This window comes from Pogoniulus pusillus, chromosome 19, assembly GCF_015220805.1.
Source record: "Pogoniulus pusillus isolate bPogPus1 chromosome 19, bPogPus1.pri, whole genome shotgun sequence".
In the NCBI taxonomy this organism is placed as follows: domain Eukaryota; kingdom Metazoa; phylum Chordata; class Aves; order Piciformes; family Lybiidae; genus Pogoniulus; species Pogoniulus pusillus.
The window spans coordinates 6,479,749-6,493,418 of record NC_087282.1 but is presented as its reverse complement, the minus strand read 5'-3'; the positions used below and the strand labels follow the sequence as shown (position 1 = coordinate 6,493,418).

Genomic DNA, 13,670 nt, shown 5'->3' with positions numbered 1-13,670 from the left:
ACCAAACTGCAAATAAAGGAGATGAGCTGGCCACAGTAGGATGAATGGAAGCCTGACCAACACATCCGCCGGGAATCATTTACTCCTCTCTTTTTAATGCTATTCACTCCCTTGCAAATTAATCACAGATTGCCTAGGACCAGATGTGCCTGCGGCTTGGCAGCGTGGTCTCAGGGGACAGAGCAGAGGCAGCCGAGCAACCCGAGTCTCGGCTCTGCTTATGGTAGCCCTGGCTAACAATCAGCTCCCATTGCTCAGCCTCATTTTCCCTCTCCCTAGCAGGCACCGCAGCTCCCCACACAGCTCAGCCATACCTGTCCATCCTGGTGCCGAGGGACAAGATCTCCCACCCTTCCGCTGAGTCTCTGGCAAGGACGAGCACAGGGCTCCCAGCAGCAGGGCAGACCCCACCTGCATGTGGGACCCTCTTTGTCTGCGGGCTGGCCCTGAGCTGCGGCCCAGAGGCAGGCACCGCCGGGCCAGGAAGAGGGCGGCTGTGCCCAGCCGCCCCCTCCCACTCAGACGGGCACTATCACCAGGGCATCCCCCAGCCCCTGTACAGCTACAGCACTCCATCCCAGCACGTCCCTCGTCCCCGGAGCACCGCTCAGCTCTGCTCATCCTCTAATCTCAGCACAGCCATCAGACTCGCACACCCCAAGCCCCCACGCATCTCTCGGTCCCAGTGCTCCATCTCTTCCCCCAGCGCCTCCCGACCCCTCGCACACCCCGCGGGGAGCAGCCTCCACCCCCAGCATCGGGGCAGGGTCCTGTCGCCCCTCGCCGAGAAGCCCCCGCGGAGGACGTGGGCTCCGGGACAGCCCCGACGGGGTGGCAGAGGTCTCCGAGACGGCGGGGAGGAGGCGGGGAGCTCCCCGCTGCCGTGCCCGCCTCCTCCCCACCGCGACAGGCGAGGCTCCGCCCGGCTCCCGGGGCCCGCAGCCGGCCGGCGCCCACCCCGCGGCGGGCTCCCGCTCGCCCGGACTATGAGGAGCAGGACCGGGCGGGGGGCGGCGGCAGCGGCCCCGGTGAGGCGGGAGTGGGAGCGGGGGCGCCGCCGCCGCCGGCCGGGTCATGCCCGTGCGCCCGGGGCGGCGGGGCTGCGGGCTGCGGCGGAATGGGCGCGCTCCGGGCCGGCGCCCTCGCCTTCCTCCTCCTCCTCCTCGGCTGCCTCCTGCCCCGACGCGGCCCGCTCAGGTGAGCGCACGGTGTGGGTCCACTCGCGGGACGGGAGCTGGGGGACCACTCTACGCACCGTTCCCCCGGCACCCCCTTCCTCCTGTACCTGGACCCCCCTTCCTCCGGTACCCGGCCCCCCGTCCTCCGGGAGCCACATCTCTCCTGGACCCCTGGCATCCTGGCATCACCCTCTTTCAGAGACAGATCTCTCCTGCTAGACCAAGGCATCCCCTTCCAGACCCGGCGGGGCCAGCACCCTCAGCCCCTATCCGGACCTCTCCAGGGGTTGCTTTCCCCAGCCAGAACCCTGCCATCCCCGATCCGGACCTCTCTGCAGGTTGCCGGAGCTCCTCCAAGCCTGGCCTCACCCTTCTTACTCCAGGACCCCGACCGAGCACCCCGGGGACCCATCAGATCTTCCCCTCCATTCCCAGCCACATACAGCCTGCGGCTGCCCGCTGGGGATCCCTGCCTCGGTTGGAATGAGGGTGAGCTGAGACAGGTGATGGCCCAGGCAGCTCCTTCTCCAGGGCTGCAAAGCCTTTTACGTCCAGAGCCACTCCTGGCTTAGAGTGTTTGGGGTGGGGGGGGTGGAGGGGCTCAGGACAGACGTCAACCTCGGGTCCCGTCGGTGCAGGTACAATTCTTGACCCACCTGGGTAGAAAATTTAAAACCTCCAGGTCCCCCTTTGCCTCTGGCCACTTTGGGTGCAATCGGGACAAAATGGGATGCAGGTGAGAGTGGACCAGGCAGGGATCGGCTGGGCGGCTGTAGTGCTCCGGGAATGGGCTTGCTCCCTCTCCCCCCTCCCCCTCCCACCACTCGACCAGCAGGGCTGGAGCAGCACGGGTGGGAACCGCAGCATTTGTGACGGGGAGAGGGGAAATTGTATCAGAATGTCATCGCTTTCCATGCCAAAACTGCTTGTCTCGGGGTGGCGTTTTCAGACGGGCATGACTATTTCTCAGCCCCACCACCCCATTGCTCCATGGAGGTGGTGAGCTCCAGGGCCTCGCAGTGCCTGGGCCAGGTTAGTGGAAGATTCCCCTGAGGCAGGCAGCGCCTGGACTGGGGAGCTGCAGCCAAACCTTGAGAAGAGCCAGGTCCCAGGGGCTGTGCCCAGGGGCTGTGTGCCAGCACAGCCCTGTCAGTGATGCTGCTGGAGGTGACTGCACCTGGGGCATTTCCACACCTCCTGCAGTCCCCAAGGTCCAAGCATCTCTGAGGCTGCAGATCTACTGCTGTTCATCCAGTTAGCTGAGCCTCTTCAAGGAGCCAGCTGCTGAGCACCAAGGGAGCCTTCCTCCCACGAGCTCCAGGGGAGAAAACTCTCATCCTCCTCTCCAAAGGAGGAGAACATGGCTAACACCTATGTGGCAGGAAGAGGCCTGATTTAACTCTTTGTTACCCTGGCTTTTCACAGCCCTCCTCTCAAAGACACACCTTTCTAATGCAGCTCCTGGAGGGAGCCTTTTGCTCTTGACCAGGGTACTGAGTACTCTGCTGCTCTCCTCCAATTAAGGGAAAATCTGCCCGGCTGGATCACTTTGGGGTGGCTTGTAGTGGCCATTTCTAGCTGGCAGGGATGCACAATAAGCTCCTCCAGGATGGATTTTACTCCTCTGAAATGAGGTAGGAACAAGGATCACAGGAGGTCCGAGCTCCCACCATCATCCTCTGTGATAATAGGGCTGTAGCTTCAGGCAAGGATCTACCTGGGCATGGCTCTTGCAGAGTTATGAGGCAGCATGCAGCAGCACCAGCAGTGTGCTCAAAGCTCCCTTTGTGTCCAGAGGTCTCTAGCTAATTCCTCTCCATCACAGCCACATGCCTGGTAGTGTGGTGAGCAAACGTCTCACATTGTTCTTTGAAGTGATCATTATAGACTGACAGAAGGAGATAAACTCGTGAGCTAGGATGTATTCACCAAAATACCCCCCTAAGGTCAGTTTAAATAAGTCTCCATCATGGTTGGGAGCACTGCGTGGGAGAGCTCTTGTCATCTCCACACCACAGCCAGTACAGAGGTGGCTCTCTCCTGCCATGTGGTCGTGGCCTCTGGCAAGGTGTCACAACCCCAGCTGTGCTGCTCAGCACCTCCTCACTCTCAGCAGGCCAGCTCATGGCTCAGGATGGGGCATTGTGTCTCCCAAGTCCCCCAAGCCAGGAGTCTGTGCCAGGTGGACAACTGCTGAGCAACTCAAGCCGGGGCTGGCAATTGGACTGGGAGGGACCCTCCTCACTCTTCCCCTCCAGCACTGGCACAGAGCCTAGCTGCTGTGCATCGGGCAGTCATCTGCTGTGCCCCATGCCCACTACAGCCCTGGAGCAGGAGGCATGTGGCCCTGAATGCCATGGCAGGGGACATGGCGGGCAGGGGCTTTGCTGGCAGGTGATGTGCAGAACACAGGCACACAGCATACATGCTGAGGCAGGCAAGGAGGCAAAGTGCTGGGATGCTCAGGAGGAGGATGTCCTGGGGTCAGTGCATTAACCTGGAGTCAATGCAAGGTGGATACAGCCCCTTCCCCTGGCAGCTGGCAATCCCTGTGAGATGCCAAAATGTGCTGCAGACCCTGGTGCCAGCAGACAGTTAACTTGCCTCTCTGCCCCACAGGCTGGTCTCAGGGCGGGAAGAGATTAAAGCTGCTTCAAGGAGCTTGCCCCAGCCCATGTCCCCCTCTGATTTCCTGGATAAGCTTATGGGACGGACATCAGGCTATGACGCCCGGATTCGACCCAACTTTAAAGGTAAGGGGAGGATGTGAGGCTCCCAAACCTGACTGTGACCCATGCTTGTGGCTTCTCAGACCCAGGGAACGAAGGGTATGGGTTTGAGGGCAGGACCCTGACCCAAGTCCTTCCCAACACGCTCTCCAGAGCTCCAACTGCTCCTGCAGTCCCAGCTGCCCTGCCTGTGCCTGCTTTATCTGGCAGTGTGGGCAGCTGCAGTGCTTGCAGGGTGTGCTGGGGCTCACCCTGATGCACAGTGGGGGTGACCTCAGTGAGCAGGGGGTGGCTGTGCAGTGCATGTGTCTCCCCAGCCAGCAGTGAGGGGAAACTCCATGCTGTTTTCCAGGTCCTCCTGTCAACGTGACGTGCAACATCTTCATCAACAGCTTTGGCTCCGTCACCGAGACCACCATGGTGAGGGTTTTGCCAGCAAGATGGACTCCTCTCCCCCTGCTTCAGGGCTGGCAGTTCCTCTGCCAGGGAGCATGCAGGTCCCATTGCCTGAACCCATGGTCATGTTTGCAGCAGTCCTGTGGCCCTTTTTCCAGATCTGGTGCTAGCACCATGCTGGGGACATGTTAAGTCATAGCAAATGGCTGTGGCTTTTCTGGGGTCCATTAAAGAGACCTTGGCTGTGTGTGCCATGTTCTCTGTACCTGAGCTGGGAGAAACCCCTTGAAGGGTTGGAGCAAGGCACCTGGCAGTAACTCTCTGCTGTTTGCAGGCTCAGCAGGTGCCTTACCATGCAAGCCAGCTCTGTGTTCTGCCAACCCCAGCCTCCTTGCATGCGTGAGGAAACCCCAGAGACAAAAGCACCCAATTTGTGTTGCTCCAAAGCATTAATACCATCAACCATCACATCAGCTCCCTACAGGGCCACACAGCCCTGCAAGGAACACTACAGGCAGCAGTTACTGGTCCTCCTCTTCCTCTCAGCTGCTGTCGCTTTGGCTTTTTAATTTCCCCTGGCTGCTGAAAGCATGGGGAGGCTCCTGAGCTGCCCCTGCCTTATGTGAGGTTAGTGGCAGGCAGCACCTACAGGGCTGAGCCTCGAACAAGAGAGCCCCTTCCACTTCCTCCTCCATCTCTTGCTCTTCCTTGAGCACCGTGGGCTGCTCCCAGCTGCCATGGTGCTCTCTGCCCCAGGACTACCGGGTGAACGTCTTCCTACGGCAGCAGTGGAATGACCCCCGTCTGGCTTACCATGAGTACCCTGATGACTCCCTTGACCTTGATCCCTCCATGCTTGACTCCATCTGGAAGCCAGACTTGTTCTTTGCCAATGAGAAAGGGGCCAATTTCCACGAGGTCACCACTGACAACAAGCTGCTGCGCATCTTCAAGAACGGCAATGTGCTCTACAGCATTAGGTACAACCCTTCTCCTCTGGTGCAGTGCCCCAGTGAGGAGGCACAGATTTACCCTTGCCTCACATGAGGCAGCATTCTCCCACTGACTACCCTAGTCCTCAGCAACTCCAACATTTCCACTGCCTCCTTTAGGCTGACATTGATCCTGTCCTGCCCTATGGACCTCAAGAACTTCCCCATGGACATCCAGACATGCACCATGCAGCTGGAGAGCTGTGAGTACCTAGGGAGGGTTCAAGCTGTCCTAACCCAAAGGCTCTCCTTGCTTCTGAGAGAGGTGAAGAGGAAGGATCAGTCATTCAGTGGGGATGAATGAGCTGCATGTCCCCCACTCCCATGACTTCCTCTGTCCTTTCCAGTTGGCTACACCATGAATGACCTCATCTTTGAGTGGCTAGAGGAGCAAGAGGCTGTACAGGTGGCAGAGGGCTTGACACTCCCACAGTTCATCCTCAGAGATGAGAAGGACCTGGGCTATTGCACCAAGTACTACAATACAGGTGAGCAACCCAGGGATGTGCTTCCAACCCTTCCTGCTATGGCTCAGGGGTCTCTCTTTCCCACTGGGCCTGTTTTTCCCCATAGGCAAGTTCACCTGCATCGAAGTGAAGTTCCATCTGGAGAGGCAGATGGGTTATTACCTGATTCAGATGTACATACCCAGCCTGCTGATTGTCATCCTCTCCTGGGTCTCCTTCTGGATCAACATGGATGCAGCACCAGCCCGAGTGGGCTTGGGCATCACCACTGTGCTCACCATGACGACACAGAGTGCTGGCTCCCGTGCCTCCCTGCCCAAGGTCAGTGCCAGATCCATCTCAGGCTTCCACACTGCACCCTACCTGGGGCACCTAGGACGCCCACTGCTGCCCTCAGTGCCCCAGGGGCAGGAGCAGCCTTCTCTTGCAATCCATTTGGTCCATAGTCTTGCTCTCCAGAGCGCCACGTGTGCCGAGGAGGAACATGGCACTGCTCGGCTGGGCAAGCTCTGGCCCATGTGTCCCAGCCCAGAGGGCTCCTTGGCTGCAGGGCAAAGTTGGCAGTGGAAGCAATGAGCGAGGCAGGGGACAGCCGATCCCTGAGCTCCCTCTGGTCCCTGCAGGTCTCCTACGTGAAGGCCATCGACATCTGGATGGCTGTGTGCCTGCTCTTCGTCTTCGCCGCCTTGCTGGAGTACGCAGCTGTTAACTTTGTCTCCCGCCAGCACAAGGAGTTCATGCGCCTGCGCCGGCGCCAGCGGCGGCAGAGGATGGTGAGTCCCTCCCGCCACTGCTGCCACAGCATCTGCCCATCCTCAGACACAGAGGAGAAACTCTGGGGCTGCAGGGACAGTTTCTCAAAGCTGGGTTTTGTCCCACGGCCTGGGGCTTGCAGCTGGCCCCAGGGATGAGCAGGTCAGGGATGCCCTAACCCTTCCTGAGCAGCAGAGTGCACAGCACCTATGGGAGCCTCAGTTCCTGCTAGCACAAACAAGCCTAGAGCAGAAAAATAAACAACAACAGACCTTTCCCCTTACCTGCAGCCCCAAACCCAGGCTCCTCACTGTGCCACAGCGGTGACAGGGGTCCACTGCTGCACCAGGGTGGTGAAGCACCAAGGGGACTTGGTGGCACCAATAGACAAAGTCTGGACTGCAGATGGGAGTTCAGCAGGGCCTGGAGAGGCTGAGTCCCTTGCTGGTGGGACAGCTCTCCCCTCTGTCAGCCCACCAGCACCAGGCCTGGGATACGCTTAAGGAAGGCACATGGCTGCCCCCCTCCTGGTCGTGCCACAAGCACACCACGGGGCACCAGAGCTCCGTGGAAAACACGAGTACAGGCACACACCACGCAGCCAACTGGCACCTGTGCAGACAACTCCCTTCGGCATGTGCTGAAGACAGATCCTGGCACCTGGGCGCTACTGGGGAAGGTTCCCCCTAGTGCAGAGCCTCGGCCCCTCCCCGGTCCCCATCCTGGCACTCAGAGCCGCCGTCCGCGGGGCCAGGGCAGAGCCATCGGTCACCGCTGTCCTGTTTCTGTTTGGTGCGTGCTGTCCAAGGGCCTGAGCAGCGGGAGGGCCAGCCTGGAGTCCCTGCGGCAGGCGAGCGGCCGGCACGGCGGCGAGCACACCTACGCGACGCTCTGCAGCTCCCGGGTAACGCACGGCCCCGGCGGCCCCGCGCCCACCAGCGCAGCGCAGCGCAGCGCAGCGCAGCGCACCCCCAGCCGGCCGCACGCCCCTCACGGAGCCGGCCCCAGGGGCCAGCCAGGGCACAGAGCATGTGCTCGGAAGGATGGAGCTGCGGTAGCTGCTGCTCCCCAGCCGAAAAGGGGTTTGAGAAAGGGATGAGAACGGAGCAGCTTTCCCGAGGGATAGCCCTGCTCCGTGCCTCAGTTTCCCTTTCTGTAAAGCAGGACACCAGTGCAGACCCTTTGCAGAGGGGTGAGCGAGGAGGGGGCAGACCAGTGTCTGCTCCTGGGCAGCTGCCCAGCTCGCCAGGCTGTGCTCACACCTCTGGCAGGGTGAGGGCTCTGCCTGCCCAGCCTTCCTGGTGCCAGCAGGTTTTGAGGAGCTGGAGGCTGTCTTCAGGGCAGTTGCTCAGGGTATTTGGGCACTTTGCAGCTCGAGGTGTAGGGAAGACTGGGAGGCTGGGCAGGCTCCCAGTCTGTGCTGGATGCTCCACGGAGGTGATGAGATCTGGTGCATTCTTGCCTCCCAGCCCAGCTAGGCTGCCTGGACCCTCCCCTGTGCTATCATCAATCATTGGGTGCTGAGAGAAGCTCTCTTGCTCCCTGCCTTTCACAACCCCTGAGCTCCAACTCCTGGAGGTGAACATCCACCCAGCCAGGGCACAGAAGGCAAGACTCTGCTGAACCCGGGAACCAGCTTATAACAAACAAAAGGCCAGCTGCACAGAGTTGGAGGTTGCAGAGCCACCCAGGGGTGCGGCTGACAAGGCACTGGCTGCAGCCAGAAGCACCCCTTCTTGTTGCTGGGTCAGAGAGGGAGCAGAACCCTGCAGAGCCCACAGCTCCTCCTGTGGCAGCCGTGCCTGACACAGCATCACCCAGGTGCTGCAGCCGAAAGGTAAATCCCTCCCACAGACCCTGCACAGTCAGGCCTAGGGAGCTCCCTGGCCCCAGCCCAGAGGGACCCACCCGGGATGACCAGCACCCGCAGTCCCCCAGACACACTGGCTGGGCCTGCTGGAGATGGATGGAGAAAGGCTGCTGACCCCCAGGGCACTCCAGCCTTCTTCCACCGCATCTCCCGGGGCAGCCGCAAGCGCTGAGCCTGGGGCAGGGTAATAAAGCTGCTGCAAAGGAGAGCTCAGCAGTCTGAGCCGCGGCTGCTGCTCCCGCTGCGGGATCCTGCTTAGCCGGCGGATTGCCGAGTTAAATCAAGGCGCCAGGACAGAGGCTCTCCGCATGAGAGCCCATCCCTGCCCGCTCAGCGCTGACCTCAGCGGGCAGGCTGCCCTCCGCAGGCTGCAGGGCAGTGCTGGTCAGAGATGGCATTTGGGATCTGGTATCCAGGCTTCGTGTGGGCTAGGGCGAGCCTGCAGCAAAGAGACCCGCAGCAGACGGATGTGGCACTGGCAGGACAAAGGCGGAATGAGCCACAGGGACCAAGTGGCAGGAGGGCTCAGAGAGAAGCCAGACGGGTGGTCTGGGCTTGCACATGCTGGTCCTTTCCACACACAGCCCTCCACAAGGATAAAAGAACAGGATGAGGCAGGCCGCAGTGGTGTGCTGGTGGGGAGGAGCATGGGCACCAGAGCTGGCACCCAATGGGCTGCAAGGCAGTGAGGGCTGTGCCATGAACAGTGGCAGCTGGCTGCTACCTGGGGCTGAGGTCAGACACCTGGCTCTCATGGCACTTTTGCAGGCTTGGTCATGGGCTTGCGGCCTCATGGGCACGCTGCCCTCCCTGCAGCCCCCACCAGCATGGAGGGAGATGGGATAAGCAAGGGCAGAGAGACAAGCAAGGAGTCCAGCTCTCTCAGATTCCCTTCTCGGCTGCACTGGACAGACCTTGCCAAGAAGCCATAGGGAGAAATGGAGGTCTGGGTCCTGGGAGGGACTGGAAGGCCCTGGTCCTGCAAGTCCTGGTGATAACCAGGCTCCTGCATCCCTGCCCAGTCTGCCCCAGCAAGTTGTCTGCCCCTGCTGTTCACTGCCACATTTCCACCCTGCAGCAAAAATGGCTGCCACACCTGTGCCTGCACCCTTAAACTGCCTGCACCCCAATGCAACCTGCACCCTTAAGTGCTCTGCACTCGAGTGCACCCCACATCCCTATGCAACCCCCGTATGTCCACTTCTCCCCACTCCAGCTCAGCCCTGTCCCCCCAGCTGCTGGAGAGCTGGGTTTCCTGAGCCCTGGAGCTGGGGCTGGGAGGAGGCCAGAGGTGGATCCATGTCAGGCTGCAAAGATTGGGGTTGCCCCTGGATGCACCCTTAAAACACAGGCAGGGCAGTCGGTCAGGGCTCTCCCCTCGACACCAAGCACACTGCTGCCTGCCTCTGCCTGCAGCCCTCTGGCCCTGTGCTTTTGCCTGCATGCTTTGGGCTCTGTGGAAAAGCAGCCAGCCTTGCAGTGGGCACTCACTTGGTCACGCTGCCCAGCAGGAGGGGTTGTGCAGCCACAGACACCTGCTCGCCCTGCTGACAGGTGCCCACCAGCTGCCCTGGCTGACAGCCTTTCCTTTCTCCAGGAGGAAGAGCTTGCCCGAGAGAGTCGCTTCTACTTGCGAGGCTACAGTCTGGGCCACTGCCTGCAGCCAAAGGATGGGGCTGGAGAAGGCCCTGGCATCACCAGCCCCATGCCAGCCAGCACGCTGCTGCGGGAGGGAGAGAGCCTCCACAGGCGCTACATCAACCGGGCCAAGCGCATCGACACCATCTCCAGAGCCATCTTCCCCTTCACCTTCCTGGTCTTCAACATCTTCTACTGGGTCGTCTACAAAGTGCTGCGCTCAGAGGACATCCACTCAATGCCCTGAGGACTGGAAAAGTATGACTGCCTCCCAGTCTGACCCCTCCAAGTGCACCCTGGCACCACAGCTCAGCCAGAACCACGTTGTCCTCTGGCCTGGTGCAGTGGCACAGCTGGGGGAGAGGGCTTTGGAGCCTGGGCATGTGGCAGCCCCCCACATCCCTTTGGATGCTGGAGCACCAAGGGAGGTGGGGGATTAGCAACCCTAAGTTCCCATGGTCAGCTGGAGAGACCCTTCCTTCCTCCTGCATGGTGTCACCCCCAATTACCCAGGGATGCTGTGCTGCCAGGGAAGCCCCAAGTACGCAGGGATGCTGCACTACCGTGGCACAAGGGAGCCCCCAGTACTTCGGGGTGCTGCAAAGGTGGTGGCCAGGGAGCACCACCTTCCAGCCAAACCCTCTTCACCCCTCTGCATCTTCCACCTCAGGCTACTGCTTCCCCAGGATGGCTGCATCACTGAGGTGTAGACCACAAGCAGCTAGGCAGGAGGCTGCAATCCTCTCTCCTTCCCTGGCCTAGAGCTCAGTTGCAAAGAGCAGCAGGTAGCACCCTTGCCTGCACCCAGGCAGTGGGGAGTGCTGGCTGTGACCCCATAGCCCCCAGCCTGGGAACAGACAGGGCCTCTTCAGCCCCCAGCCAGCTCCAATGCACAGCAACGCAGCAGGTCAGGGAAGCTTCCCTCCCTGCACAGACCAGACCTGCTCGTGCTGTCTCCAGTACTGTGGCAAGGACACTGAGCAGGAGGCTCCATCTCCTCTGGGGAAACACCAGCCCTGAGGCAGGCAGCAGGTGAGCCCAAATCCACTGATGGTCAAGGGGTGCAGATGGCCATTGCAGCTGCAGATGGGAGCTGCTTGGCACTGGGGACTGGCACTGGCACTACCTGTAGGCTAGGGCCCACAGCTCATCTTCAAAGGGAGATTTTTTGGGATGGAAGTAGTGAGGGCAGCTTGGCCAATCGTTTTGGAGGAGTGATGGCATCCCCAGATGCTGCATTACCACAGTACCAGCAAAGAGACATTGTACCAGCACAGTACCAGCAAAGCTCCATTCTGTAGCTTTTTCTCCACCCCAGCCCCAGGCATGGTGCCCCTCACTGCTCCTCCACCAGGCAAAAGAGCATCCAAAATCTCAACAGGACAAGCTCAGCAAGGCTTCCAGCTCTCCAGACCTGGATATGCTCTGTGCTTAGCAGGAAATAAAAGCTGTAGGAGATGCTTATGTAGGTCCTACAGAGAGAAATGTGTTAATGCTCTCTTTTCTCTCTGCTCACAGCCAGCCCAAAGGGTTCCCAGGCCAGTGGGGTCTGTGTCCTCGTGACTCTGGGTGCAGAAGGGGGCCCAGGGTCTTCCAGGCAGGGCAGGAAGGAAATGGGATCTACCCCTTTCCTTGGAGGCTGCGGTGTCACTATGGCATGGTGAGAGCCCGAGTGACCCACTTGGCATTGTAAAAGGGAACCCTGCAGGACAGGGGCACATGGGTGGGAGGCTGGCACTGCCTGCTGAAGACATATCCAGGCAGAAACTCACACCATAGCCCTTGGCCGTGCTCCTCAGGCTGGCATCACCCACTCCCTCACAAGACTCAGCAGAAGCAAAGCCCTGCACCCCCCTGCCCAACACCACAAACCCTGCAGAACGCTCAGCTGCATGCACCACTTCACAAACGGGGCAGGGGGAGATCCAGCCTCATGTCATGCCCAGGACCCACCAGGACAGGCTGAGCCAGCTCCATCCCACTGCCATGCATGCCTTCCCCACTGCAGAGGGTCCCCACGGGGCTCCACCATTCATCCAGGCCTGGCTTCTGAGACTTCAGCTTGAGAGCCCCCATTTGGAGGCAAAGGAAGGGGTGCACCTCTTCTCCATGGCTTGCCTGGCATCTGTGTCCCCCAGGTGGCACCGAACAGGGAGGTGCCAGCACCTGGGCATCATTGGTAGGTGCTGAGTGGCCAAGCCACCCTCCAACAGCGATGGGTTTTTAAACAGCATCAATCTTCCTACACAAATAAAGCTTTTCTTGGGTTTTCAGTGGTGTGCTGAGGATTTCTTTCTGCCAGGGATCCTGTGGTGGTGACTGTCAGGTCTTACCTCCCTCGCAGCAGATGCCAGCAGGGTTAAGTAGGAACCCCCCACCTCCCTGAGCTCCCAGCCCCAAACTCTTCTCTCTCTCCCAGCTTTGTGGGGGTGCTCCCTGAGGTCACCCCAGCTCCTTTCCTCCACATCCAGGCTTGGCCAGGGGACAGGACCCAAGGTAGGACGGATGTGGGGCTGGAGGGGCTCCAGCTCTGTGGTGGAGCTCAGCCATCCAAACACGGGTGAGCACTCTGATGGGTGAGCCTCCCTGCACAGCCCCTTCGTGCCAGTTGCTGGATGGGTGCCAGCCTCAGAGAGCTGTCAGCTGTCCCAAGGGGACTTACGCCAGCCCTGTGGTGCCATCCAGGGCCGGCACTTTTGTCCCCAGCTGGCACAGAGGCAGGCAGAGCCTGCAGCTGAAGGCCAAGCACCCAAGCCAACATCAATCTCCTTCTGTCCTCCTGGCCAAGTTTCACAGACTGGCTCTGTTGGTACCTCGCAGCTCCATCACCCACCCAGCCCCAGCAGGGTTTTCTACAGTAGGGAGGAGAGAAAGTGAGGTACACCCATGACAGTTTGGTGCTGGAGTTGTTCTTCAGATAGGACAAACCAAACTGCCTGAGGTCTTACTCCTGTCCCCTCCCCAGGCTGAGAGAGGGCACAGCCCAGGGGACAGCCAGGAGCTGTTTCACACCAGGGTGATGTGCTGGTTTCTTCACTTTCACTCCTTGCTCTCCTTTCTCTCCCTTGTGACGTCTGGGCACCTGGCACTTGCTGAGAGATAAATGCTGCAGTCAGCTCTAATTCACTTGGCAGTGGGAACTGGCAGCTCCCAGAAAAAAATGAAACTGGTACAAATGCAACACATCCTCCTCAGCTAAAGCTCCCAGGTCCCATGTGCTGGTCACAGAAGGAGAAAAAGCCTTGCTGCTGGGGACACTGCCACATGGCACCACAGACACTTGTAGTTTGGGTGTCTCTGGAAGTAGTTTTAGAGGCAGAACAGCACTCAGCCCCTATCCCTGGTCCTCCTAGCAGCTCAGTTTGGACTGAGAGCTGCTGGGACACCCATGCAGCTGCAGGGCTGTCAGTGCCCTCCATCACACAGCTCCAGCAAGTGCCCCACATCCGAGGGACAGTAGCAGCACCCAGGCTGCTGATCCCCATGCTCTCCTGCAGGTCACAGTGTGACCAGGGGCCAGCCAAGGTGGCTTCATCCCCCAGCAAAGCCTTCAGACAGTCAGCTTTCCATTTTCTGCCCGAGGCTGTGCACTGGAGGATGTATCTCAGCCACCATGGGAAGCAGCTGTGGGCACGGGACCAAGAGCC

At 60.1% G+C, this 13,670-nt stretch overlaps 1 protein-coding gene across 3 annotated transcripts; it reads left to right on the top strand.

The window, feature by feature from the left end:
* Positions 1–1,079: 1,079 nt before the first annotated feature.
* On the top strand, positions 1,080–12,296 carry LOC135183842 (glycine receptor subunit alpha-4-like). 3 transcript variants are annotated; one of them, XM_064159078.1, is made up of 10 exons: positions 1,080–1,197; positions 3,798–3,931; positions 4,260–4,327; positions 5,060–5,283; positions 5,416–5,498; positions 5,643–5,783; positions 5,869–6,083; positions 6,386–6,535; positions 7,324–7,419; positions 9,983–12,296. In XM_064159078.1, exons 1-10 carry the CDS (start codon positions 1,118–1,120, stop codon positions 10,268–10,270), a joined length of 1,479 nt encoding a protein of 492 aa, XP_064015148.1. In that variant the 5' UTR covers positions 1,080–1,117; the 3' UTR covers positions 10,271–12,296. The 3 variants fall into 3 exon arrangements, with proteins under 3 accessions (XP_064015148.1, XP_064015150.1, XP_064015149.1); XM_064159079.1 differs by lacking the exon at positions 1,080–1,197 and adding an exon at positions 1,897–1,914; XM_064159080.1 differs by lacking the exon at positions 7,324–7,419.
* The last annotated feature ends 1,374 nt before the right edge of the window (positions 12,297–13,670 follow it).

What these genes read in the sequence shown, in the direction of transcription:
- LOC135183842 (XM_064159078.1), top strand. Translation starts at nt 1,118, where the DNA reads ATGGGCGCGCTCCGGGCCGGCGCCCTCGCCTTCCTCCTCCTCCTCCTC. An exon ending in CACCATGCAGCTGGAGAGCT is followed by an intron (nt 5,499 to 5,642) that starts GTGAGTACCTAG and finishes TGTCCTTTCCAG; the next exon opens with TTGGCTACACCATGAATGAC. An exon ending in CCCGTGCCTCCCTGCCCAAG is followed by an intron (nt 6,084 to 6,385) that starts GTCAGTGCCAGA and finishes TGGTCCCTGCAG; the next exon opens with GTCTCCTACGTGAAGGCCAT.